This window comes from Phocoena phocoena, chromosome 21 (genome assembly GCF_963924675.1).
Source record: "Phocoena phocoena chromosome 21, mPhoPho1.1, whole genome shotgun sequence".
Classification (NCBI taxonomy): Eukaryota; Metazoa; Chordata; class Mammalia; order Artiodactyla; family Phocoenidae; genus Phocoena; species Phocoena phocoena.
This window is the reverse complement of record NC_089239.1, coordinates 24,780,460-24,804,486: the sequence shown is the minus strand read 5'-3', so window position 1 is coordinate 24,804,486 and position 24,027 is coordinate 24,780,460. Positions and strand designations below refer to the sequence as shown.

The 24,027-nt window shown below is 47.0% G+C and overlaps 1 protein-coding gene across 1 annotated transcript in view; it reads left to right on the top strand.

Annotated features, from left to right (window-relative positions):
- TDRP (testis development related protein) overlaps positions 1–20,335 on the top strand; it is a 51,380-nt gene extending 31,045 nt beyond the window's left edge. Inside the window, exons 2-3 of the mRNA XM_065899977.1 lie at positions 17,954–18,057; positions 19,989–20,335. Coding sequence (XP_065756049.1) covers positions 17,954–18,057; positions 19,989–20,334 — 450 coding nt within the window. The 3' untranslated portion in view covers position 20,335. The remainder of the gene's footprint in view (positions 1–17,953; positions 18,058–19,988) is intronic.
- Positions 20,336–24,027: the final 3,692 nt, after the last annotated feature.

Here is a 24,027-nt window from a genome sequence, read left to right as displayed (position 1 = left end):
TTCCAGAGGCTTTTAATGGTTGTGGTTTTGTTTGTTTACACATTTCAGTAGTTTCACTGGGGAGTGGGTCCTGGTCTCTTCAGGCCGTCGTGGTGGAGGCTGATACTTGCTTTAATTTGTAAAGCCCGCCTAAGTGGGTGTTGCTCATGCGGGGGCAGGGGCAGCGTGACCCCCCCCTTGTGTGGGGGCCGGGGCAGCATGCCCCCCCCACCCCCGCGTGCTGGCTCTGTTTCTCGTTTTGCTCATCTCTTGGCGGAAGTCAAATCCATGGGAAGTGTTTGGTACAGAAGTGAATGGAGGGTGGGAGTGCACGAGGTGAAAGTCCTGTGTTACTTTTGCTGTTTCTGGCGTTCTCCAGGCCTGTGCCGAGAGGACACAGCAGCCGCCACGCTACAGCAACGTGGTGATTGCAGGCGCAGCTCTGCTCCGAGGCTGGACCCGTCGTTTACCGTCAGTTCAGGAGCCACTGTTTAAAATCAGTGTTTAGGATCAGTGCCATTTAGTGAGTTATATGTCTCAAATAATTTTCAAAAGGAATGAGGGATTGAGTTAAGATGAGAGTTTTTTTCTTTTATCTATTGATTCTTATCTCTGGCTCTTACATATACTCGTCTACCTTTAAGTTTATTTTTGCGGTAGTAACTTAGAATACTGCCGTGACTTATAAACACTAGCTACCTTTGGTCTGATATTTACATGTGTTTATTGGCATCTTTATGCAATTTGTAATTACTCTGTTTTGACACTTAGAACAAGTTAGGTTCTTACTACTGTTTTTAGTAGTATGACTGCAAATACCTAAGATTTTAGAATGCCTGATGATTATGTGATTGTTATATGGTTAATGATGATTAGCTTCTCTTCCCGCTGTGGGAGTGGAGAACTGAATCTAAATTTCTGGTAGGATTATGGGTTGTTCTGTCACTTCTGCCCTGGAAACCATGCATGTAACCCACATGGGAGCCTGGGAGGAAGACGGGAACCGGGCCCTCCATCAGCCTTCCCTTCCTGCCGTGCCCGCTGCTGGTGGCTCACTGGCACCCCTCTCTGGCGGAGAGAGCTGAATGGCCTCGAGGAGGTGGCCAAGCTGGCCTTTCTTAGGACAGAGGCCCGCGGCGGCAGAGCAGGAAGGGCCGGGACAGTGGCGGTGGTGGTGCTATCAGGGGCCGGAGGGAAGTGCAAATAGCCTGGTGCCCGCCTGTGAAGGTGGGGCAGCGGCCTCGCCACACGAGGGTGAAGCGTGGGAACGGCTACCCTCCGGGCCAAGGAGACCTGGAGCTGAGACCACGTGCATTGGAGCGTGCCCCTCCTCCTGGGACCGTAGGCAGGGGGAGGGGGCTGGCGGGAAGGCCAGCTGCAGAGTGAGCGGGAGGGCAGCATCCCCACTTGGGGCCTGGGATCAGGTTTCTAGCTCTCCTGGCTCCGCTGCTCCCTGGCGAGGCCTCCTTCTTCCAGGCCTCTGCACTGGAGGGTGTGCACACTTCCTTGCATGATTTCTGTGCTGCTATGCAGAAGGCTGGGCTTTGGGAATAATCACTTTTATTTTTTCTCAACCTAAGCCTCGTTGATGTACTGGTCATCTGATGATACTGGATTTTGGCAGCTCTTTATTCCCATTGCTGTGAATGAAGAGGATATTCGAAGGTTGGAAGTGGGTGGGAGTAGATGGAATTTTCCTTTGGCCTCTGGCAACAGGTTAAGTTCATCCGTCTGAAATATTTCTAGCAAAAAAAATCCCCATATTTTGGATCTTGGTTGGCAAAGTGGTGGATTATGTTTCTTCACTGGGATTGCTTTTTCCAGTTTCTTTTAAGCGTCTTTGTCTTAGTGTGATCAGGCTGCTATAACTAGACACCACAGACTAGGTGGCTTAAACAACAGAAATTCGTTTCTCGCAGCTCTGGTGAGGACCCCTTCCTGGCTGTAGGCTTCTTGCTGTGGAGGAAGGGCTGAGGAAGCTCTCGTGGTCTCTTTTCTAAGGGCACTAATCCCAGCACGAGGGCTCCACCCTCAGGACCTGGTCACCTCCCAAAGACCCCCCTCCTAACACCATCACATCAGGGTTTAGGATTCCAACATGTGAATTTTGGGGGGGAAACATACATTTAGACCATGGCCTTCTATGTGCTGACGAATAGCATTTCTCCCTCCTGAAGGCCCTTCGGCCCTGGAGTCTTACCAGAGGGCCTGCATAATGAGCCTGTTATTAAAGCTGATTAGCACTTAGCGCCTGGGGTGCGTGGATTTGTATGGAACAGTTAACGCTCCTACTGGATTAGTCCCTTTCAGCACTTGGCAAACCTGTTGCACAGTTTGTACCAAGGAAGGTTGTAGTGGGCAGTGTGTATGGGTTTGAATTTTCCAGTTACATAAGTACTCCACATGTATTAATTAATGTTTGTTTTCATCAGGCCTACAAGATTATATGAAGGTTGTAATTTATATTTGTTACATAAATTGAGTATTTAAGTAATCATTTAAGGTTAAGTTTTATTTTGGGTAAACACTTTGTTAAAAAATTTGGTGTGGGAAGGAAAAATTCCCTTTTCCCCACTCTCTAAATTCTGCTCTAAATAAGTAATTACCACTATTAATATACAATTAGCCAGTTAGTTTTCAAATAGCTCTTTTAAAAAGGACATAAGGTGGAAGTTTTTCAGAATGGGAAATGATTAAAAATGCAGCTTAAAAGGTCTGAATGCATTTATTACGTTTGGTTCCGAAATGTGCAAAAGCCAAGAGCAGAGTTCTTTTGTCTTAACCATTGTCTGTGTTTGAATAGTTTTTGGTGTGTTAGAATTTAAACATTCCAAGATCTCTGTGTTCACTTCCTGAGATAGTAGAGCACAAAGAAGTCAGTGAACCGGGAGTGTGAACGGGTCGTGTTTGCGGGAGGGCCGAGTACTGAGCTTCTCCTCCTGAGACGCTTGGGTGATAATAAGGTAGTGGCCAAGGGTGTGCAGATCCAGGGCAGGCGCAGAGACCCGGGCCACCTCTGTGGGGACAGCGTCCACAGTCCTGTGCCTCCTGAAGAGATCTCATTTCGCACCTCATTTGGGGACTTGTTTCTAGCTTCAGGACTTCTAATAACACTTCACGGCTGCACCCCAAGGCTAAACGAGCTAAAGAAAACTGAAGGAAAAGAAGGGCATGTTATGCAGAAGACAGCGTCTCGGGCATCAGGAAGGGCCGAGGGCTGCTGGCAGGGCGGGGTGGGGACACAGAGCTGCTGGGAGCTGTTTAATGACAGAAGATCCGAGTCATTTCAGGCCACGAGTCCTCCCCTTCTCTCTGGCTGTAGAACAGAAGGCTCGCCTGACCGGGTCCTGTGTCTCCTGAGCTGAAGACCTGGTCACATGACCAAGCTTCTCCCATATACTCGGCCTTCCCTAGTCACAGAAGATCCTGTTTTCTTTCATTTTGCCCATTTTCCTACTAGGTTGTTTTGATTTTTAAAAAATTGTTTTATAAAACTCTTTATATTGAAGACTTTGGATTTTTATCATTAAAAATCCAAAAACTTCTGCAATCTTTCATAGAAAAATAGCTTGTTTTTTTGTTTTTCAAATTCGGAAAGAACTGTAAAGTTTATAATTAAATAAAAGAAGCAGTACCCATTTCTCCCCTCCTCACCATGAGTTCTGGTCTCAGAAGTTACCCTTCTTAATGTTGAAGCTATCTCTCAAGATACCTGCCTGCAGGTTTCCAAGCTCAGTGCTTATCCTGTGTTGCAGAGAGAGAATCTGTAGAATGCGGCCTCTGTAGAGACTGGCCCCTGTGTGTATAAACTGTTTGCTCTTTGCTTCTGGCTTTCAGAGGGAAGCACTTTTCAGAGCAGTCTTTTCTGCAGCATTAGGGAGACGTTTCCCACGGGCACGGGGTTGAGATGTGTTTTATTTTACCTACGGGGTAGAATCCCACGTGCCCTCAGTGGCCTCTGCTGTGGATCAGACGTTTTCCGACACCTGAGAATGCACTGCTGCACGTGTTCCTTTCCACAGCATCTGGGAGGCATGGTCCCCCCAGCGGGGAGCTCTGTTCTGAACTGGGGGCTGCTGCTGTGGCCACTGCACGTCTGTTTTTGATGCTGGAAAACCCTCAGCCATGCTCTTGCTTTTCCTCATGAAACCCATCTTAGCTGGGTTGCACCCTGACTCTGGCTGAGCTCTGCCCTGCGTCAGTTTCTGTCTGGCAACTTGCTCTGTCGCACTGAGGTCTCCTCCTGCCAGAAGACTCAGTATCTGCTTGGTAACACCTCGTACTCTTTCTGTCCACCGTCTGCCTTTTAGTTTCCTGGCGCCTCCTCCCGCCTCGGCCCCTGCCAGCCAGCCCTTCAGGGATGCCCTGTTCCCTGCTCTCTCCGACTAGGACACATGGTCTGCAACTGTAGCTGTACTAAAGGGGACACGTTGAGTCTCGTGTCTGCCTGCCACCCAGTTCTCCAGTTCACAGTTTTTGCTCTTTCCTCTAGAGATCCTGTCTGCATGTAACACATCTAAACACAGAAGGACGTCAGTACATATATGCATGCCCAGATGTCCTAAGTACAAAGAGTGTGTGTGTCCCGAGATCTGTACGGGCAGCTGGTAGCACCGCTGGCATCTTGCTGGGGGGTCGGTGTTAGTCCCTGCGGCCCCTTCTGCCCCCAGGTGTGGATGCACCACATCTGCCTAATGAGGCCTCGGCAGACAGGCGTTCGGGTCGCCCCCTTGGGACTCGGCAGTGTATTTTCCTGCTCATGCTTTCAGCACAAAGATGCACTTTGCTCTGAATCACGAACCTGTCTCTTTTCTTCCATTAGCATGAATAATTTATTTGACTGTCAAATGATTAGGGTATTTAAAAGATTTAAACATTGTTGAACAAGTGACCAAACAAACCAAGTAACCAAAGTTTAATTGGTGGTTGATCGGGAACATTTTTCATATTTTAGAAACTACTACATGTGTTTGTTACTATCGGCGAACGCAGCTGTAACACTGCACACTCCAGAACAAGTGCATGTCCCCACCAAGGAGCATTTCCACGGCGGACCGTTGTACAGAATGTAGTTTCCACAGCAAGCCACGTGAAGCCTTAGCTGTTTCTCTACTTGGTCCAAGGAGTTTATGTACAGTTCTTTGGTGAGTGCCATCCCGACAGATTAAAACTGTCAGCCAGATGGATACAGAGCCCCCGGCTGCGGAATGGCTGCTTCTGGTCGGGTTCAGTCCAGGGAATGGAAGGCCCTCAGCTCACCCCAGCCGTCCCTAAAGCTCAGTGCACTAGTGGAGGAACCGCTGTGTCCCTGCACTGGGCAGAGCGAAAGCACAGGGACACAGTCCAGCCAGCAGGCCTGCCTCACTCTACCCGGGACGGGGACGGGGAGGGCGCCGGTGCCTCTGTTACCCACAGGTCCTTAGCAGGTGTCGTCCTGCCTCAGGTCTGAAGACTGTGCCTGAAGTGTGTGTGTGTCATCTGAAGGGCTTTTTAAGTTGAGATACAGGTGATGTACGATATTATATGAGTTACAGGTGTGCACATAGTGATCCAGTTTTTAAAGGTTGTACTCCATGTATAGTCGTCATCAAATACTGGCTACATTCCCTGTGCTACAGTGTCTGATGGGCAGGGCTGAGGGCTGGGTGTCTCCTTGGCCTCACGCCGGCCCCAGTCCCCCTGGTCCCCCTTCACACCTGTGGCTGCTCCCACACCCTCCCTCCCGTTTCTGTCTCTGCCATCAGTGGCGGGACCGCCTTCTTCTCAGACCTCTTCACCTCGTGCGTCTGCGAGCCTGTGAAGGCCCCGTAGCAATTCTCCCGGAGCCGGAGAGCTCTAGTCCCGCGACGGGGCTTTTGGTTTCACAGCTTGACCTAGAGGCCTGGACTGGGTTGTGAAATCAGTTTCCTCCAGGATTACCAGTTTCTCAATGAATTCAGTGTTTAAACATAAAGTGGTTGTGAGTTCTAAAATTTAGAAGGGTTAGGAAATTAGGCTTTTAAAATTACATTTTATTCAGAACCTTGGCCGTCGCTGTCCTTTGGGACACACCAGACTGAGCCCCTTCCTGTGCGGGGTACTGAGGGCAGGGCCTCGGCCCTGGTTTGTGGCTTGGAAGTCATGCCCACAGCACCCACTGCCTCCAGAGTCCCCGGGCAGAGTTGTGGTGCCGAGGGGGGGGGCTCTGGGGAGGCTCCCGCCCAGCCCCAAGCCACCCCACACTGCCCAACCTCAGTACTTTTCACTCCAAAGCAGCTTCCCGACACGGATCCGAGCCCTTCCTGGGGCAGAGTGATGGCCCTTAGCCCGCCGACAGGATGACTCTGGAGTTGGGCTCTGCCCTGACACAGCGCATGGCCTCCGGCTTCAGGCGGCTGGCGCTATGTATTGACCTCTTTGATCCACGCAAGGAAGCGCACTCCCGGGCAGATGACTGTGGGGTGACAGCACTGCAGTAACGTCACTTGGTGCAGACGACCATGACACTGAAGCTGAACTCCACCCCTGTGGGGTGACAGCAGTGTTTTCCTGCTGAAAGACTGGGATGCCTGACCTAAGGAAGAGTAACATTTTTCTCCTGATGTTTGACCTTAAATAACTTTAAAAAATAATTGCTTTTATTAAAGCATTCATATGCCATGGGATCTGGACTGGACCAGTACCCTCAGGTTATGTGGCATCCACAGAACCCAACAGAGCACTAGGTTGTATTCTTCCTCCTCATCCCTTGCATTCGTTTCTGATTTTCAGAGATATCTTGGCATAATATTTCCTTTGCCCCCGTCACTGAAATGGCGCATCTCATTTATCACCATGCAGTTTTCATGTAATTTTTCTTGCTCGGGTAAAATTTGTGTTTTGATCCTCTTTTGGACCAAGAGTTGCCCTGGCAGCTTGGGGGCAGGTAGCTAATGCTTTCTCACAATGCACGTATAATCAGATACTTCTAATAACTCGGTTACACACTTTGCCAGAAAAATCTGAGATGAGAAACTTGCATCTGTCACATTTGGATAATTAAAGCACTTAAAGCTCTATATTTGAGGAAAAACAAGAGTAAATGCAAATGGTACTATATTTTGGTCTTTAACTTTGGGACATTTTGTTCAGTTGTTTTGTTTGTGTTTTTTTTTTTTTTTTAGGTAATGAAGTTTTGTACTTGGTTTTTTCTCAGCTTGTGTTTTGGGGAAGTCTTTTTTTGTTTGTTTTTTGCGGTACGCGGTCCTCTCACTGCTGTGGCCTCTCCCATTGCGGAGCACAGGCTCCGGACGCGCAGGCTCAGCGGCCATGGCCCACGGGCCCAGCCGCTCCGCGGCATGTGGGATCCTCCCGGACCGGGGCACGAACCCGCATCCCCTGCATCAGCAGGCGGACTCTCAACCACTGCGCCACCAGCGAAGCCCCTTTTTCAGTATTTTAAGATTACAAACTGTGAGACCGAGTTGGAGGGATGGCAGCTTAGAGTGTTTAACTTGGTCAGATAAGGTTCTATTTTCCAGATCCAAAGAGACGAAGTTCACAGGTCTAGTTAGTTTGCTTTTTTCCAGTTTTAGGAGATATAACTGACACACAGCACTGTTCACTTTCAGATGTACAGCACAGTGACGACTTATATATATTTCGAAAGGGGGACAACAATAAATTTAGCTAACATCCATGGTCTCATAGATACAAAAAAAGGAGACATTATTTTCCTCGTGATGAGCTCTTAACAGCCTTCTCTTAACAGCTTTCGAATGCACATGACAGCATTGCCGTCCGTGTCATCACGCACACGGCCATACTTGTTTACCTTATAGCTGTAAGTTTGTGCCATTTGACCACCTTCCCCCAATTCCACCCACTCTCCTTTGGTAACCACAAATTAATTTTTTTTCAAGATTCCATTGATAACTGAGATCATATGGCATTTGTCTTTCTCTGTCTCACTTATTTTCCATAGCATAATGTCCTCAGGTCCATCCATGCTGTCACAAAAGGCAGGATTTTATTTTATTTTTTTTATGGCTGAGTAATGTTCCATTGTATATATGCTGCATCTTTTTTGTTTGTTTGTTTTTGTGGTACGCGGGCCTCTCACTGCTGTGGCCTCTCCTGTTGAGGAGCACAGGCTCTGGACGTGCAGGCTCAGCAGCCATGGCTCACGGGCCCAGCCGCTCCACGGCATGTGGGATCTTCCTGGACTGGGGCACGAACCCCTGTCCCCTGCATCGGCAGGCGGACTCTCAACCACTGCGCCACCAGGGAAGCCCTATATGCCACATTTTATCTATTCATCTGCCAACGGACACTTAGGTTGTTTCCATATCTTGGCTGTTGTAAATAGTGCTGCTGTGAACATGGGGGTACATATATCTTTTTGAGTTAGTATTTTTGTTTCCTTTAGATCAATATCCAGAAGTGGAACTGCTGGGTCATATGGTAGTTTTTATTTTTAATATTTTTGAGGAACCTCCACGCTGTTCTCCACAGTGGCTACACCAATCTACATTCCCACCAACAGTGCACGAGGGCTCCCTTTTCTCCACACCCTCACCAACACTTGTTACTTCTTGTCTGTCTGATGATGGCTATTCTGACAGGTGTGAGGTGATATCTCCTTATGGTTCTGATTTGCATTTCCCTGATGATTAGAGATGTTGAGGACCTTTTCGTGTACCTGTTGGCGACCTGTATGTCTTCTTTTGAAAATTTTCTAGTCAGATCCTTTGCCTATTTCTACACCATATTGTTTGCTTTTTGTTGTTATTGAGTCCTATGAGTTCTTCAAATATTTTGGATATTATCTGGTATATAGTTTGCAAATATTTTTTCTCATTCTGTAGGTTGTCTTTTCACTTTGTTGATGGTTTCTTTTGTTGCGCAGAAGCTTATTTGTCTGTTGTCATCCCACTTGTTTATTTTTTATTTTGTTGCTTGTGCTTTAGTGGTGATTTTCCCAAAAAATCATTGCCAAGACCTATGTCAAAGAGCTTTATTTTCTTATGTTTTCTTTAGGAGTTTTATGGTTTGCAGTCTTACATTTACGTCTTTAATCCAATTCAAGTTAATTTCTGTGAATGGTGTAAGATAGGGGTCCAATTTCATTCTTCTGCATGTATGTGGCTGTCTGGCTTTCCCATGACCATTTATTGAAGAGAGACTGTCTTTTCTCCATTGAATATTCTTGGCTCCCTTGTCAAGTATTAGTTGACTGTATATGCATGGGTATATTTCTGGGCTCTCAGTTCTGTTCCATTGATCTATGTGTCAGTTTTTATGCCAGTACCATACTGTTTTGATGACTATAGCTTTATAGTATAGCTTGAAATCAAAGACGTGTGATGCCTTTTGCTTTGTTCTTCTTTCTTAGGATTACTTTAGCTATTCAAGGTCTATTATGGTTCCATACACATTTTAGGATTGTTTCTGTTTTTTCCACTTCTGTAAAAAATGCCATTAGAATCTCAATAGGGATTGCATTGAATCTAGAGATGGCTTTGGGTAGTATGGACATTTTAACAATATTAATTCTTCCAACCCATGAACATGGGATATCTGTATCTTTTTCATCAATGTCTTGTAGTTTTCAGTGTAGAGATCTTTGACTTCCTTGGTTAAATTTATTCTTAAGTATTTTATGTTTTAGATGCCATTGTAAATGGTATCATTTTATTTCTTTTTCACATAATTTATTGTTAGCTTGTAGAAGTGGTACCAATTTTTGAATGTTAATGTTTTAAATTTATTTATTTCTGCTTTGGGCTGTGTTGGGTCTTTGTTGCTGTGCGCAGGTGTTCTCTAGTTGAGGTGAGTGGGGGCTACTCTTTGCTGCGGTGTGTGGGCTTCTCATTGCAGTGGCTTCTCTTGTTGCAGAGCACGGGCTGTAGGCATGTGGGCTTCGGTAGTTGTGGCACAAGGGCTCAGTAGTTATAGCTCGCGGGCTCTAGAGTGCAGGCTCAGTAGTTGTGGCGCATGGGCTTAGTTGCTCTGTGGCATGTGGAATCTTCCCGGAACAGGGCTCAAACCCGTGTCCCCTGCACTGGCAGGCGGATTATTAACCACTGCACCACCAGGGAAGTCCTGAATGTTAATTTTGTAACCTGCAGCTTTATTGACTTTATTGATTAGTTCTAACAGTTTTTTTCTGGTGGAGTCATTAGGATTTTCTGTATATAAAATCATGGATTCTGCAAATAGAAACAGTTTTCCTTCTTCCTTTCCAATTCTGATACTCTCTGTTTATTTCTCTGGCCTGACTGCTCTGGCTAGGACTTTCAGTAAGTACTGTGTTGAATAGGAGTGGTGAGAGTGGACATCCTTGTCTTGTTCCTGATCTTAGGGGAGAAGTTTTTGACCTTTCATCATTGAGTATGACGTTAGCTGTGGACTTTTCATCTGTAGTCTTTATTATGCTGAGGTATGTTCCTTCCATACTTAAGAGTTTTTATCATGAATGTTGAAAATTTTGTCAAATGCCTTTTCTGCATCTACTGAGATGGTATTTCTTTTCTTTCGTTCTATTAATGTGATGTATCACACTTACTTGATTTGTGTGTTTCAACCATCTTTGCATCCCAGGGAAACCCCACTCAATCATGGTGAATGATCCTTTTAATGTGCTGCTGAATTTGGTTTGCTAGTATTGAGAATTTTTGCATCTGTGTTCATCAGGAAAATTGGCCTGCCTATAATTTTTCTTTTCTTGCACTGTTCTTTTCTGACTTTGGTATCGGTAATTCTGGCCTTGAAAAATGAGTTTACAAGTGTTCCTTCCTCTCCGATTTTCTGGAAGAGTTTGAGAAGAATTAATGTTAATTCTTCTTTAAATGTTTGATAAAATTCACCAGTGAAGCTATTTGGTCCAGGACTTCTCTTCATTGGGAGATATTTTAAATTACTGATTCAATTTCCTTACTAGTAAATGGTCTGTTCAGATTTTATATTTCTTCTTATTCAGTCTCAGTAGGTTATATGTTTCTGAGAATCTTTCCATTTCATCTTGGTAGTCCAGTTTGTTGGCATGTAACTGTTCATAGTATTCTCTTATGGTTGTTTGTTTCTCTGTGATATGAGTTGTAATTTCATAGTAGCTTCTTTTGATCCTTATATTTATGTGGTATTAGTTGTAATGTTTCTTTCATTTATGGTTTTGTTGATTTTGGTTCTGTCTTCCCTGGGGAGTCTAGCTAAAGGTTTGTCAATTTTGTTTATGTTTTCAAAGAACCAACTCTTAGTTTTGTAAATCTGTCATTTTCTTGTTCTGTATTTCATTTATTTCTTCTCTTTATCATTTTCTTTATTCTACTAACTCTGGGCTCAGTTTGTTCTTTTTTTCCTACTTCCCTGAAGCACAGAGTTATGTTATTTGGGATCTTCCTTGTTTCTGTGTGAACTTGTCTCTTAGAACTGCTTTCATTGCATCTGTAAGTTTTAGTATGCTGTGTTTCCATTTTTGTTTGTCTCAAGATAACAGTTTTATTTCCCCTTTAATATCTTCTTTGACCTGTGGGTTGTTCAGGAGAGCCTTGTTTAGTTTCCATGTATTCATGCAGTTTCCAGTTTTCCTCCTCTTACTGATGGTATATGTTATGGTCAGAGAAGATACTTACCATGCTTTCAGCCTTCTTGAATTTGCTCAGACTTGTTTTGTGGCCTAACATATGGTCTGTCATAGAAAACATTCCATGTGTGCTTGAAAGAATGTGTATTTTGCCATCATGCTATACAGAATGTTCTGCATTTGTCTGTTAGGTTCATTTCATCTATAGTGTTGTTCAGACTGTTTCCATACTCATTCTCTGGATGACCTATATCCATTGTTGAGAGTGGGGTATTAAATTCCCCAGCTATTACTGTATTGCAGTTTACTTCTCTTTTTAGCTCTGTTAGTTTTGTTTTGCTTTTTTGGCCACACTGCGTGACTTGTGGGGTCTTAGTTCCCCAACCAGGGATCAGACCCAGGCCCTTAGCAGTGAAAGAGCTGAGTCCTAACCACTGGACTGCCAGGGAATTCCCTTAGATCTGTTAGTTTTTACTTCATACATTTATGCACTCCAGTGTTGGGTACCTAAATATTAATTGTATCTTCTTGATGGATTGACCCCTTTATCATTATATAATGGCCTTCTTTGTCCCTCTTTACCATTTGTAAAGTCTATTTTGTCTTGAAGTATCTTTTCCCATCATCCATTCACTCTCAGCCTATGTGTGTCTTTAAGGCTAAAGTGAGTTTCTTCGTAGGAAGCATATTGGTTTTTTTTAATCCATTCAGTCATTTTGTGTCTTTTGATTGGAAACTTTAGTGCATTTAAATTTAATTATTGATAGGCAAGACATTTCGTTAATTTATTTCTGGCTATGTCATAGATCCATTGTTCCTTGCTTTTTATCCTGCTCTTTTATTGTGGTTTTTGTTTGTTTTTTGGCTTCCTTGGGTCTTTGTTGCTGCGTGCGGGCTTTCTCTAGTTGTGGTGAGTGGGGACTGCTCTTCATTGTGGTACGCGGGCTTCTCATTGCGGTGGCTTCTCTTGTTGCGGAGCATGGGCTCTAGGCACACGGGCTTCAGTAGTTGTGGCACGTAGGCCCTAAAGCGTGCAGCATTCAGTAGTTGTGGCACATGGGCTTCAGCAGTTGTGGCTCGTGGGCTCTAGAGCGCAGTAGTTGTGGCACACGGGCTTAGTTGCTCCGTGCCATGTGGGATCTTCCCAGACCAGGGATCGAACCTATGTCCCCTGCATTGGCAAGCGGTATTTAACTTCTATTTCTTCTCCCCCTCACATTTTAGGTTACTGATATTATAGTTTACATATGTTTTATGTTGTATATCCAAGGACAGAGTATTGTAGCTATGATTATTTTTTGTACTTTTTTAAACTAGAGTTGTGATTTATGCACCACCATTACTACCATATTACAGACTCTAACTCTGACCATAAATTTACCTGTCCTAGTGAGTTTTGCACTACCTTCATGTCTTTATGATGCTAATTAGAGTCCTTTTATTTTGCTGATGAGCTCCCTCAGCTTTTGTTTGTTTGGCAGAGTCTTTATCTCTCCTTATTTCTGAAGGACGGTTTTGCTGGTATAGAAATCTTAGTTGACAGTTTTTTCTTCTAATATTTTATAATATTGTACATTAATTATAATTCAATAAATAAAGTAAAAATTTTAATAATTAAAAAAATATATTTTTTTTTAAAGACACATTTTTCGTTTTTGCCAAGAACTACATTGAACAACGTATTCACCCTTTTCCACTACCTTATGCCATTTTTTTTTTTTTTTAAATTTTTTTTATTTTTTGCGGTATGCGGGCCTCTCACTGTTGTGGCCTCTCCCGTTGCGGAGCACAGGCTCCGGACGCACAGGCTCAGTGGCCATGGCTCACGGGCCCAGCCGCTCCGCGGCACGTGGGATCCTCCCGGACTGGGGCACGAACCCGGGTCCCCTGCATCGGAAGGCGGACTCTCAACCACTGCGCCACCAGGGAAGCCCTAAAAAAATATTTTGAATATATCATCCCATCCTCTCCTGGCCTGAAAAGTTTCTCTTAGAAATCTCTCCATAGTTTTATTGGGGGAGGGTAGCCGATTCCCTTGTATGTAACTTGTCTCTTTTCTCTTGCTGCTTTCAAAATTGTTTCTTTGTCTTTGACTTTTAACAGTTGTGTATCTCAATGTAGATGTATTTGGGTTCAACCTATTTGGGGTCCTTTGGGTTTCATAGATCTGGATATCCATTTCTCTCCCCAGGCTTGAGACATTTTCAGCCATTATTGCTTTAAATATACTTTCTGTCCCTTTATCTTCTCCTGGAATTGCTGTAATGTGGATATTGTTGTTTCTGACTATGTTCCCCAAGTCCCTCTGGCTTTCCCCATTCTTTCTTTTTTTTTTGCTCCTCTGACTGGATAATTTCAGCTGTCCTGTCTTCCAGGTCAGTGATCGTTTCAATTGTTTCTCTGTATTGTGAAGGCTAGTTTTGAAGCTGTCAATTGAAATTTTTCAGTTCAGTGACTGTGTTTTTCAGTTCCAAGATTTCTGGTGTGTGGTTTTCTTTGTTTTTGATGGTGTCTGCTTCTTTTTTGAACTCCTGTTTTGTTCATGTGTTGTTTTCCTAATTTCATTTAGTTGTGTGTGTTATTGTGGTTCACTAAACTTCTTTAACAGGGTTACTCTGAATTCTTTGATAGTTCATAGATATCACATTTCTTTTGGGTTATTGGAGCTTTATTAGTTCCCTTTGGTGGTGTGACATTTACCCGCCGTCGTGAGGCTTGACTCCTTATGTTGTCTTCTGCGCTTTTGAGTGAGTGGGTTCCTCTTCCAGGCCTTATAGATTCTTTGCTAGAGACAGTTCTTGAGCAGCTTAGTTTGGGTTTCTGGACCTGTCAGCTGCTAACGTGCTGAGGCAGATGGGGCTTGCTATGCGTGTTTACTCTGGGGCAAGGCCACTGTCTGAGCCCTGGGCCCTGAGGTCCTGTTGGGTTGGGGGGTTGCTGCTGGCTGACAGTGTTCAGACAGGTTGGCTGGCTTGGTTCTCTGCCCACGTTGAGACTGTAAGAGGGACCGCAGGGGCCTGGGTTCTCTGGTTAGGCTCCACAAACAGCCAGGATGGGATGCTATCCTCAGCAGTAGAGGGGGCTGTGCATTAGCTTCTGTGCCTGGTGGGGCAGCAGCGTGGGCCTCAGGGTCTGCCCAGCTTAATGTCTGGGACCCCAAATCTGGCTGCACTGTGCCTGGATTCCCTGGCTACACGGGGCCACCGGTTTTGCTCTGCAGAAGGGAAAACCTCGGGCTGTGCCCTCCACTCAGCTGCCACCGTAAGCAGGGCTGCTGGATAGACAGCACGGCCTCCTGTGTGCTCTGCTCAGGGCCCCTGGTCAGGCGGGCTGAAGGCTGTACTCAGCCGTGGGCGGGCCGTGGGTTAGTCTCCCCTCCCAGGGGCAGCAGATGGTAAGGCTCTTTGTGGTCTTGACTCAAGCTGACCCGCGCCCCAAGTTCCTGTGTCGGATGGTGCTGCTGGCTTTGCTTTGTGGGTGATCAGCTCTGCCTGTTGGACTCTGGTGGCAAGGTCGGGAGCTTTACTCAGCCGTGGGCGGTGCTGTGAATTCACTTTGCCCAGGCAGAGCGGGAGGCCCGGAGAACCCAGTCGGGCTTTGTGCTCACGCGGGGCAGTAGACGAGGTGTGACAAGACCCTCCTGCTAAACTGCTCCAACAGAACGAGTTTTGGTAAGTTATGGATGACAGCTTTCTTTCTAGGATTCCATAGATTTTCCTCCCGTGGGATGTGAAGTACTTTTTTTTTTAACGGAGTTATGGGCACAGGGAAAAGTAATTCTTCCTTGTTCGGAGCTGAAATTCATTTTCTCATCTCTTTTGGACAGCTTCTTGGGTACTGCTCAGTTTCAGAGGGTATCATGTGTGTCTTCATTTTGGGGCCGTCCCTTTCTCCCTGGCTCTCGTCTCACTTATAAAGAATTTTTTTACCCCTGGCCCTTCTGACTGCAAGACGCATTTGAGTTTGTCACCTCTGCCCTCTGAGGATGGAAACTTCCTCACCCCACACCGCGAATGGCACTTGCCCTCCACACAGCCCACCTTTCCAGGTGAGCTCAGGAGCGCTTCCATGTCCACGGGCACCCTTCATATGGTGCTTGTGGAGGGCAGCCTCCCTGAGATCAGGGGCAGAGCCCTTGGGCTGGGACATGCTGAGTGGCTGCAGTCGTGTCTGTGCGTGACATCCCCGTGTCCCTCTCGGGGTGCGGTTCAGGTGTAAACGTGGGCACTGCAGGCAGAGCAGGTCTGTCAGTGAAGGAGCGGTCTGACTTTGACACATTCTTTTGGGATCGTTAAGCCCAGCGTGACGGCCGCACCCCTGTAGGATGTGCCTGGCCCAGGGTGGGCCTCCCTCAGGCTGCCGGCGGGCCGTTTGCCCCACACTGTACGTGAGCGCTTACCACTCAGAACTCCTACTGCTCTGTCTGTAGATGTGCCATCACTTGTCACTTAGTAGTTATCTGCCAGCAGAGAGAGGTTTTCGCATCTGGTCTGATTTCTTCTAGGTGCTGTGTCAGCTGTGACCTGGGACATCTGCTTGTTGGGGATGTGGAGCCTCGCTCTTACGTCACCTGGCAGGTGTTGCCAGCCCTTGAGTGACGTGTGGCAGTGGGAGAGGTGTCCTGAGTCCCCACAACCAGAGGCCTGGATTCACACGCCGGGGACAGATTTGGCATCCAAGGGGGTGGGGTCACCTACAGGTTCTGAGCCTGGCCGGACTAGGGGCACCAAGGCCAGCCCATGGAGGGAGAGGCGGGAAGAAGGCTGCCCTTCTTGAGGGGCAGCAAGGTGGAGGAAAGCCTGGTGGGCAGTGTCCAGTGGGAGGTGTGGGTGAGGTTAGAGCTCAGGGTCTGACATGGGCCCTTATGCTCTCCACAGAAAGGTGGTGGGTGACAACCAGAGAGCTCTTCGCCTCACATACATCCCTGCACCTGCCCAGAGGGCGAGCGCATCTGTGTTTCCCAATTACACGTGAGAAGAAGCTGGGAAGGGAGGATTTAGAGGCAAAGGGGTAGGGAGAAGGGGGAGAATGCCCTAAGCCGGTGACACGTTCCTGCAGTGTGGGCCTCCCGGACTGAACGGCACAGGTGGTTTGTGTTGAGGTTTTTATTATTTTAAACGTTTTTAGACGCTCCTTTCGGTGGTGGTTTTATCTCTAGTTTCCCCCAAGCTCTGGGGCCCACATCTAAGACTTACCATCTCATTTAGATCATCTCAGCGATTTGTAGTAAGTTTCTCCTATAGGCTACAGAGTGGTTGCCCTAGAACTCTTCCCCCCCCCCCCCCCGCCCCAGTTTTATTGAGAAGTAACTGACACGCGTCACTGTATAAATTCCACACGTGTTGTATGACGCTGTGACTGACATACGTCAGGAAGTGATGACCACGCTAGGGTTAGTGACCACCCGTCATCTCGTGTAGATACCGGAAAAAGAAGGAAATAGGTTTTTCTCCTTGTGATGACAACGTCGGATGTACTCTGTTAACCTTGCTGCACAGGCAGAGAGTGGGTTCCATCCAGATCACTGCAATAAAGCAAGTCATGCCAAGTTTTTGATTTCCCAGCGTGTATAAAAGTCGTGTTTATGCTAGATTGTAGTCTGTTAAATGTGCAGTAGTGTTATGTCTTTAAAAACGTAGACACCTTAATTAAAAAATGCTTAATTGCTAAAAAGCATGCCAACCATCATCTGAGCCCTCAGTGACACATAATCAGCCCTGGAGGGGCGAGCGCGGCAGGGTCGCAAGCTGTTTGTTTCCTGTTCTGTGGATAGTCTCACACCACTGCTCGCTTGCGGCCTCCTGGTTCAGGTTTCAGTGCTGCTGCATTTTTAACATTTCGGGGCATTTAAAGCCAGGTCTGCCCTATGGGAGATGCCCTCCTCCATCCCCTTCAAAGAAAACCAGCTGCAGTTGGTGTGATTTTGGGCTCCAGGGACATGAGAGTGGCTCACGGTAAAGGCAGCTGATACGAGACTTCTGGAGATGTACTTCCTTTTCTCCATTCCTCCCTTATTACTTTATCTCTCTGAATCTGAGATGCCAGGCGTTAATTACATCCTGATTTCAGAAATGAAAAAGTACAAAATCATTTGTCTTAGAATAAACAAAAATGCGTGGTTTCTTCTCAAAGTCCACCTGGAGGTTGGTGCAGCCCCCCACCTCTTGTCAGGGGCCCCACCGTCCCAACCTGGCTTGGCTGCAGTGTGGCCACTGGTGGTCTCTTATTAAGCGTGGGTGGGTTTACCCACTGTGCTCACTGGGGAACGGAGGTTACCTGCAACTGATGGGAAGAGTCGCTGTGCGGATGCGGCAGGGAAGGAAATTGGTACCAGCTTCTGTGCTGAATGGCAGCCCCGCAGTTACTGCATAATACAGCTGTGACCTGTCTATTCACTCTGTCAGATGTGATCTTTTTTTAACCTTTTATTAGGTTCAGGGAGCGAGTTTCCGAGGCTGGAAAGAAGTGACTTCGCTGTTTAACAAGGATGACGAGCAGCACCTGCTGGGAAGATGTAAATCCCCCAAGTCCAGAGGGTGAGTAGCTGCTGTCTGGACAGCAGCCATTCCAGCGGCGGTGGGGAGCAGGGCAGTGCGCAGGGACGCTGAGGGCTTCCTTCCCCGTGTGAGGAGACAGAAATGAGTCGTACTGATTTTGACAGTAAGCACTTAGAAAGATTATGGAAAAGTGGAAAAAAAGCTTCTCTGACCAGCTCTCAAACTTAACAGTAAATAGAACTTATGGGCCTTAAAGCAGCTTGTAGCCATGCTTAAGGTGTGTAGTAGTTTCAGAAAATCAAGAAAAAAACCCAGTTAAAAATGCAAAGATTGGGCTTCCCTGGTGGCGCAGTGGTTGAGAGTCCGCCTGCCGATGCAGGGGACTCGGGTTCGTGCCCCGGTGCGGGAAGATCCCACATGCCGCAGAGCCGCTAGGCCCGTGAGCCATGGCCGCTGGGCCTGCGCGTCCAGAGCCTGTGCTCCGCAACGGGAGAGGCCACAACAGTGAGAGGCCCACGTACAGCAAAAAAAAAAAAATGCAAAGATTAATTGTAAACTGTAAAAGATTTTAGAAAATTGGGGCTTCCCTGGTGGCGCAGTGGTTAAGAATCCGCCTGCCAAGGGTAGGGGACATGGGTTCGAGCCCTGGTCCGGGAAGATCCCACATGCTGCAGAGCAACTAAGCCTGTGCGCCACAACTACTGAGCCTGTGCTCTAGAGCCCGCAAGCCACAACTACTGGGCCCATGTGCCCCAACTACCGAAGCCCACGCACCTAGAGCCTGTGCTCTGCAACAAGAGAAGCCACCGTAATGAGAAGCCTGCATGCCACAACAAGAGAAAGCCTGTGGACAGCAACAAAAACCCAACACAGCCAAAAATAAATAAATTTTAAAAACCAGATTTTAGAAAACAATATATTTAAGCTGACAGTGCTGCTAATTTATTATAAATATTTTGAAAGTTTAAAAAATGTATTTAGGGAGTTCCCTGGCAGTCCACTGGTTAGGACTCTGCGCTTTCACTGCCGTGGGCCTGGATTTGAGCCCTGGTTGGGGAACTAAGATTCCCACAAGCCATACGGCATGGCCAACAACAAAAAAATGTTTTTAAAGATGAAAATATAAGTTCAGTGACGACCAAGTGGAATTGCCAGTGGCAGGTGACTCCTGGTGAGTCTGACCGTAGAGAGGCCTCTCTTCCGAGGACCGGGTGCCTCGGCAGCACTCATGACCCACCAGCACTGTCTGGCCCTCCCCTGCCTCTGACCCCGTGGTCGTGACCTCATGCGCCCTCTCTGCAGGGACTGTGTAAGTCGGTCCTCTTGGATGTCAGGGTGGCAGCTCACAGGGGGCCTGAAAACACGCCTGTGTCCTGGCCCCTCGGTCCAATTAAATGAGACTCTGAAGGGGTCGGGCCTGGACGCCGGCGTTTTTACCCGTGTCCTGAGGATGCTCCCGGCCGCCAGGCTGGGGGATTGCGGCCAGAGCCCTGAGTCGTGTGTGAGCATTCGCCTCCACAGTCGGCCGTATTTTCCTCAGAGCGCACAGCGCTCTGAGCGCTGAACGTCTGAGGCTGCAGCTCTGAATAAACCTGTGGAAAACTGAACCTGTGGTAAATGGAGTAACCCCCCGTTTCTGAATCTGGACCTGGGGCTTCTTTTCTCAGGTTGGTTCAGAGACGAGCTCGGCCTTCCGTGTGGCCTTGAGACAGTCTGCTTTTTTCTCTTCTGTTTGAGAGTGACTTTGCATTTTGCCAAGTGTGGTACCTTAAATACTGCATTCACAAGTTTCCCTAATCATGTGTAGTGACTGCTTTTTCCTTATTAATATTTCAAGTTTTACGTATAAATCTGTGTGAGCTTTCCAAATAAGACTTTTTTAAAAAAGAACCTTCTATTTTATAGAATAAACACAACTTGAGGCTCTGAGACGATTGATCACCAACACTTAACTCTTTCGTCTCCTGTAGAACTAACTTACGATTAAAAGAAGACTTGAAGACGGAGAAGAAGTCTGGATTTTGGGACAATTTGGTTTTGAAACAGAGTACACAGTCTAAGAAACCAGATGAGATCGAAGGTTGGGAGCCACCAAAACTTGTTCTTGAAGACGTGGCAGCCAACTCGGGCGACCCCATGAGTGACCGTCTGTCCGGGCCGGGCTGGGAGGAGGACGCCAGGGGCTCCACCAAGTACACCAGCCTGGCCGGCGCCGGGAACAGCTCGCGCTGGAGCCTCAGGTCAGCGGGGAAGCTGGTCAGCATCCGTCGGCAGAGCAGAGGCCACCTGACGGACGACTGGGAGGAGCTGGAGTGACAGCCCCACTCCTGCGAGTTCACAAACCCAGATCTGCCTGATTTTGCACCTTTGTTCTCATTTCATTCAGATTCCTAGAGTTTGCTGTATCACAGTGTGTTTTTAGTAGAGTATCAAGTTTGGTCTTTCTTTCCCAGATGAAAACTGCAGAGAATCTGCCCTGTGCCGTTTTATTTGGACTCTCCTCTTCAAATGCTTACTTAGGAAATTCCTCAGTGGACACGAACAGGGACCGCACATCGACTGCCTTATGTGGAAACGTCCTCCTGTCGTCCACGTGTTGCTGAGACTGGAGACGTGAGGTTTGCTGCTGTCCGGGAGGAGCGCAGTGGTAATTTGCATTTTGCCACAAAACCGTCTTCCTGTGTCCTCGGTTGCAGTTCTTTGTTCCGTGTCTTGATCCCTTTCTCTGCATGTAGCACATACGTGTGGTCTATGACACAAGAATGTAGCAGCTGCGCACTTCTCTTCTGTTGCCAGAAACCTGCAATCCAGGTGTAAAATGAATCTTCCAAAGGTCGTGTTACATTGTGTTAACTCTTCTTTTGAACTAAATTTTAAAATACGCAAGCAGAATGAGCCCTGGAGAGGCGCACCGCTGAGTGCACTGTCAGCAAGCGCGCCCTCATCCCCAGCCTCCTGTGCGCGCGGTAGATGGTGACAGTGGTTCTTACCTCGAGGTTTTATTTTTATTTCTCCTGAACTTTTAAATGTTGATCTTATTTTCTTCTAAAACTTTGTTCTCTGCTTTTGATTGCAGATTAAAGAATGCTATACATAAAGCATGGATCAGTTTTAGTAACTTGACAGTTAATTTTGTTTGGAAAATAATAACTCGCTTGTTGAGTTAAAACTGTATGTAAAATGATGAAAAGTGCCTCTCTTCTCTAACACCCAGGGTTTTGTTTTTCCAAATGAGAGACTGGCTGGTTTGGGCACGTCACTGAGGCATCTCGTGTGTCTCCAGACTTGCTTTCTGCCTCCCTGATAGACTGGCCCCTTGGTCAGGTACCCGTGCACGTGTGTCCTTAGCAGGACAGCTCTGATCCACGGGAGTACGTGTCTATCTCAGGTCACGGTGGCTTCACAGAGAAGGTATAGGGGTTTTTTGGTTAAAAACAAAAACCTCCAGTTACACTGTGCATTCCTCTCTTTAAAAGCCACTGTCCTCAGTGTTCAGTTCTGTGCTGTTCGACATAAAGGAGTGTCATTTAGCATTTCTGTGGACTCCGGGGGGTGACAGTGTCTGCCTGTCATCTGTCATTTCTCAGTCAGTCATCTGTCTACACTCTGTCATCTCCAGCCATCTATGTACAATGTATACCTGTCCTCTAACCATCTCTCTCTCTCTGTCTGTGTAGCGTCCATCAGTCATCTATGTCCATCTTTTTCTAAGAGACAAGAAGTTTACTTCACTGAGCCTTGAAAGGGGGACATGTAAGTGGTGGTAAAATCCAGTTTGCATTAGAACCTTGAAATGGTTAATACCGGAACTGAAAACCGCGTTTCCTCGGGTAGACAGTTCAATACATAGACTGTAGTCCTTCTCCCTAAAGAGACGCTTGCTGTGGCTGCAGACGAGCTTACGCGAGGATTTTAAAGCAGGAGCCGCGGGCTTGTCTTGGGCTAATCCTGTGTTGAGGTGCAGGGAGGCAGACCTCGTGTCCGAGGCTCTAGGCAGGGAGCTCAGCGCGGTGGTGGGGACAGCGTCCTCACTGGGGAGCCTGTGCCCGTGTGCTGCGACGCTCAGTGCCTGTGACACACCCGTGGTGCACAGCCGGCAGAACAGCTCTTCATACCACTGTTCCTTAAAACCAGACCGGGGCTGGAATATGCACAGAAATCACACTTATGTACAAAGGTTAACGTAAAAATGAATTTTTCTTCTGTTGTATCTGATTAAACAAAAATATTTGTGGGTTTTAATATAAATATTTATTGGTATGCTTTGGGGAAAAGATATTTTTTCTTCATAGAATTTACCGAAGCATCTTTGTTTTGTTCACTGGCTGATGAGAGAAGAGGTTTGTTTGAATTCTGTAAAAACATAGCTTCTCTGTGTGAAGAGTGAAGTGTCTGCTCTTTCGGCTGTCATTTTTAACAGAAAAGTGATTGGCTTCAAAGAAGGTTGAATTCTTAATGCTGAGGTTTTTTAAAATAAAACATGCTTTATGTACTCTGACTGTTAGTTTGCATGGTTACTGGCATCCGCTTCCGGTGACTCAGTCACTCAGAGCTGATGGTACCCGTCTCGACACCTTCAACCTCATTTAAGATGCCGACAAAATGCGTAGACTCATAAATAAACGACCGACTTCAACCTCAGCTGTCAGGATGTATCTTTTGTGTATTTGAATGGACGCTCTTTGGGAACAGCAGGCCCTGCGCCTGCCCTGCCCTGGGCCCCGCTTCCGATTTACTGCAGTGACTTCACGAGTTAGAGCCTGAAGCAAGCCTCCCCTCAGCACCCAGCTGACAGGAGTACGTTCTTCACTTAATCATCTTCATCCTGTAAAAAGTTTCCATCTGTTTTTCCCAAACAGTGGCCTCTTCCGGAGAGAAACCCTGACCTCCCTTAGGGACTGGATGACCACGATGCCGTCTCAAGCCAGGTGACACGTCCGAGTCCCACCACCTTCCTTTCCCGTGGTGTGCGTGTTTCTGCCTTTCCCTCGCTGGTCTCCTGGCCTGTCCCTGCCCTCGTCCCCTCTCCCTCCCCTCCCCACTACCTCACCCACTCCTGCTCCCGTCCTGCTCTACACCTGCCTCTGGGGGCGTGTGGTTCCACTGGTGGTTTCAGACCCTGAACCTCACATACGTCACCAGATATTTTCTGACTGCTGTCACAGGCCAGGGGATTTTCTCTTCTTTCTCCCCATTTACTTCTAGCCATTTATATACTTTCTAGTTTTTATGGTTCTCGGTTGATATTTGAACAAAAGAAGAGCAGAACACTATTTTATAAGCTTTAAAGAAATGAATTGGCTAAAAAGTTTTTAACTTTGTGATAAAATAGTCCAAAGGGGGGTACAGATGGTGCTGAATGACTGACCAAGGGACCTGCTGCTGCCACTGCTTTCTTTTGGCGGAAGAGCGGTTCTGGGTGATGGATGCGGGGCAGGAACGCCCTCCGAGGGGGTTTCCCAACGCCTGTGCCCTGAGGACAGGCACCGTCACTTCCTAGTAGTTGCCGCTTCACCACAAGGGTCTGATGGGTCTGTGACCCACACGTGATGCTGTCGTGGTGAGTGCATGTCCTCACGGCTGTGTTCTGTAGTTTGTAATCGTGAATACAGGACCCAGCCTGGTCCAGAACTGTCTGCAGGGCACCTCCTAGGTCGCAGGGTCCCTTGGGGCTCCTTGGGGCAGGGGGGTGGGGTAGGGTGGTGGATGGCCACATCCTGTCCCAGCCTGGTCCACTCGGTGCTGGCCAGCTGTTACGTTCAGCCAGCTGAATGCACCTGCTTTCAGAAAAAGCACTACTTCGTAACCTAAATGGCCTTCGATTCATGTTGTGAAGAGTCACGTTGCAATGAACAATTACCCATCTTCACCAATAGCAGAACAAAGTGATGAACTGTTGATAGATTTTGGCCGCTGTTGAAAAATGTAAAATTTCTACTGAAAGAAAGAAGCCGTCTCAGGATTTGGAAAATATTTGAGCTGTGTCTTTTAGTAACAGGGTGATGAACG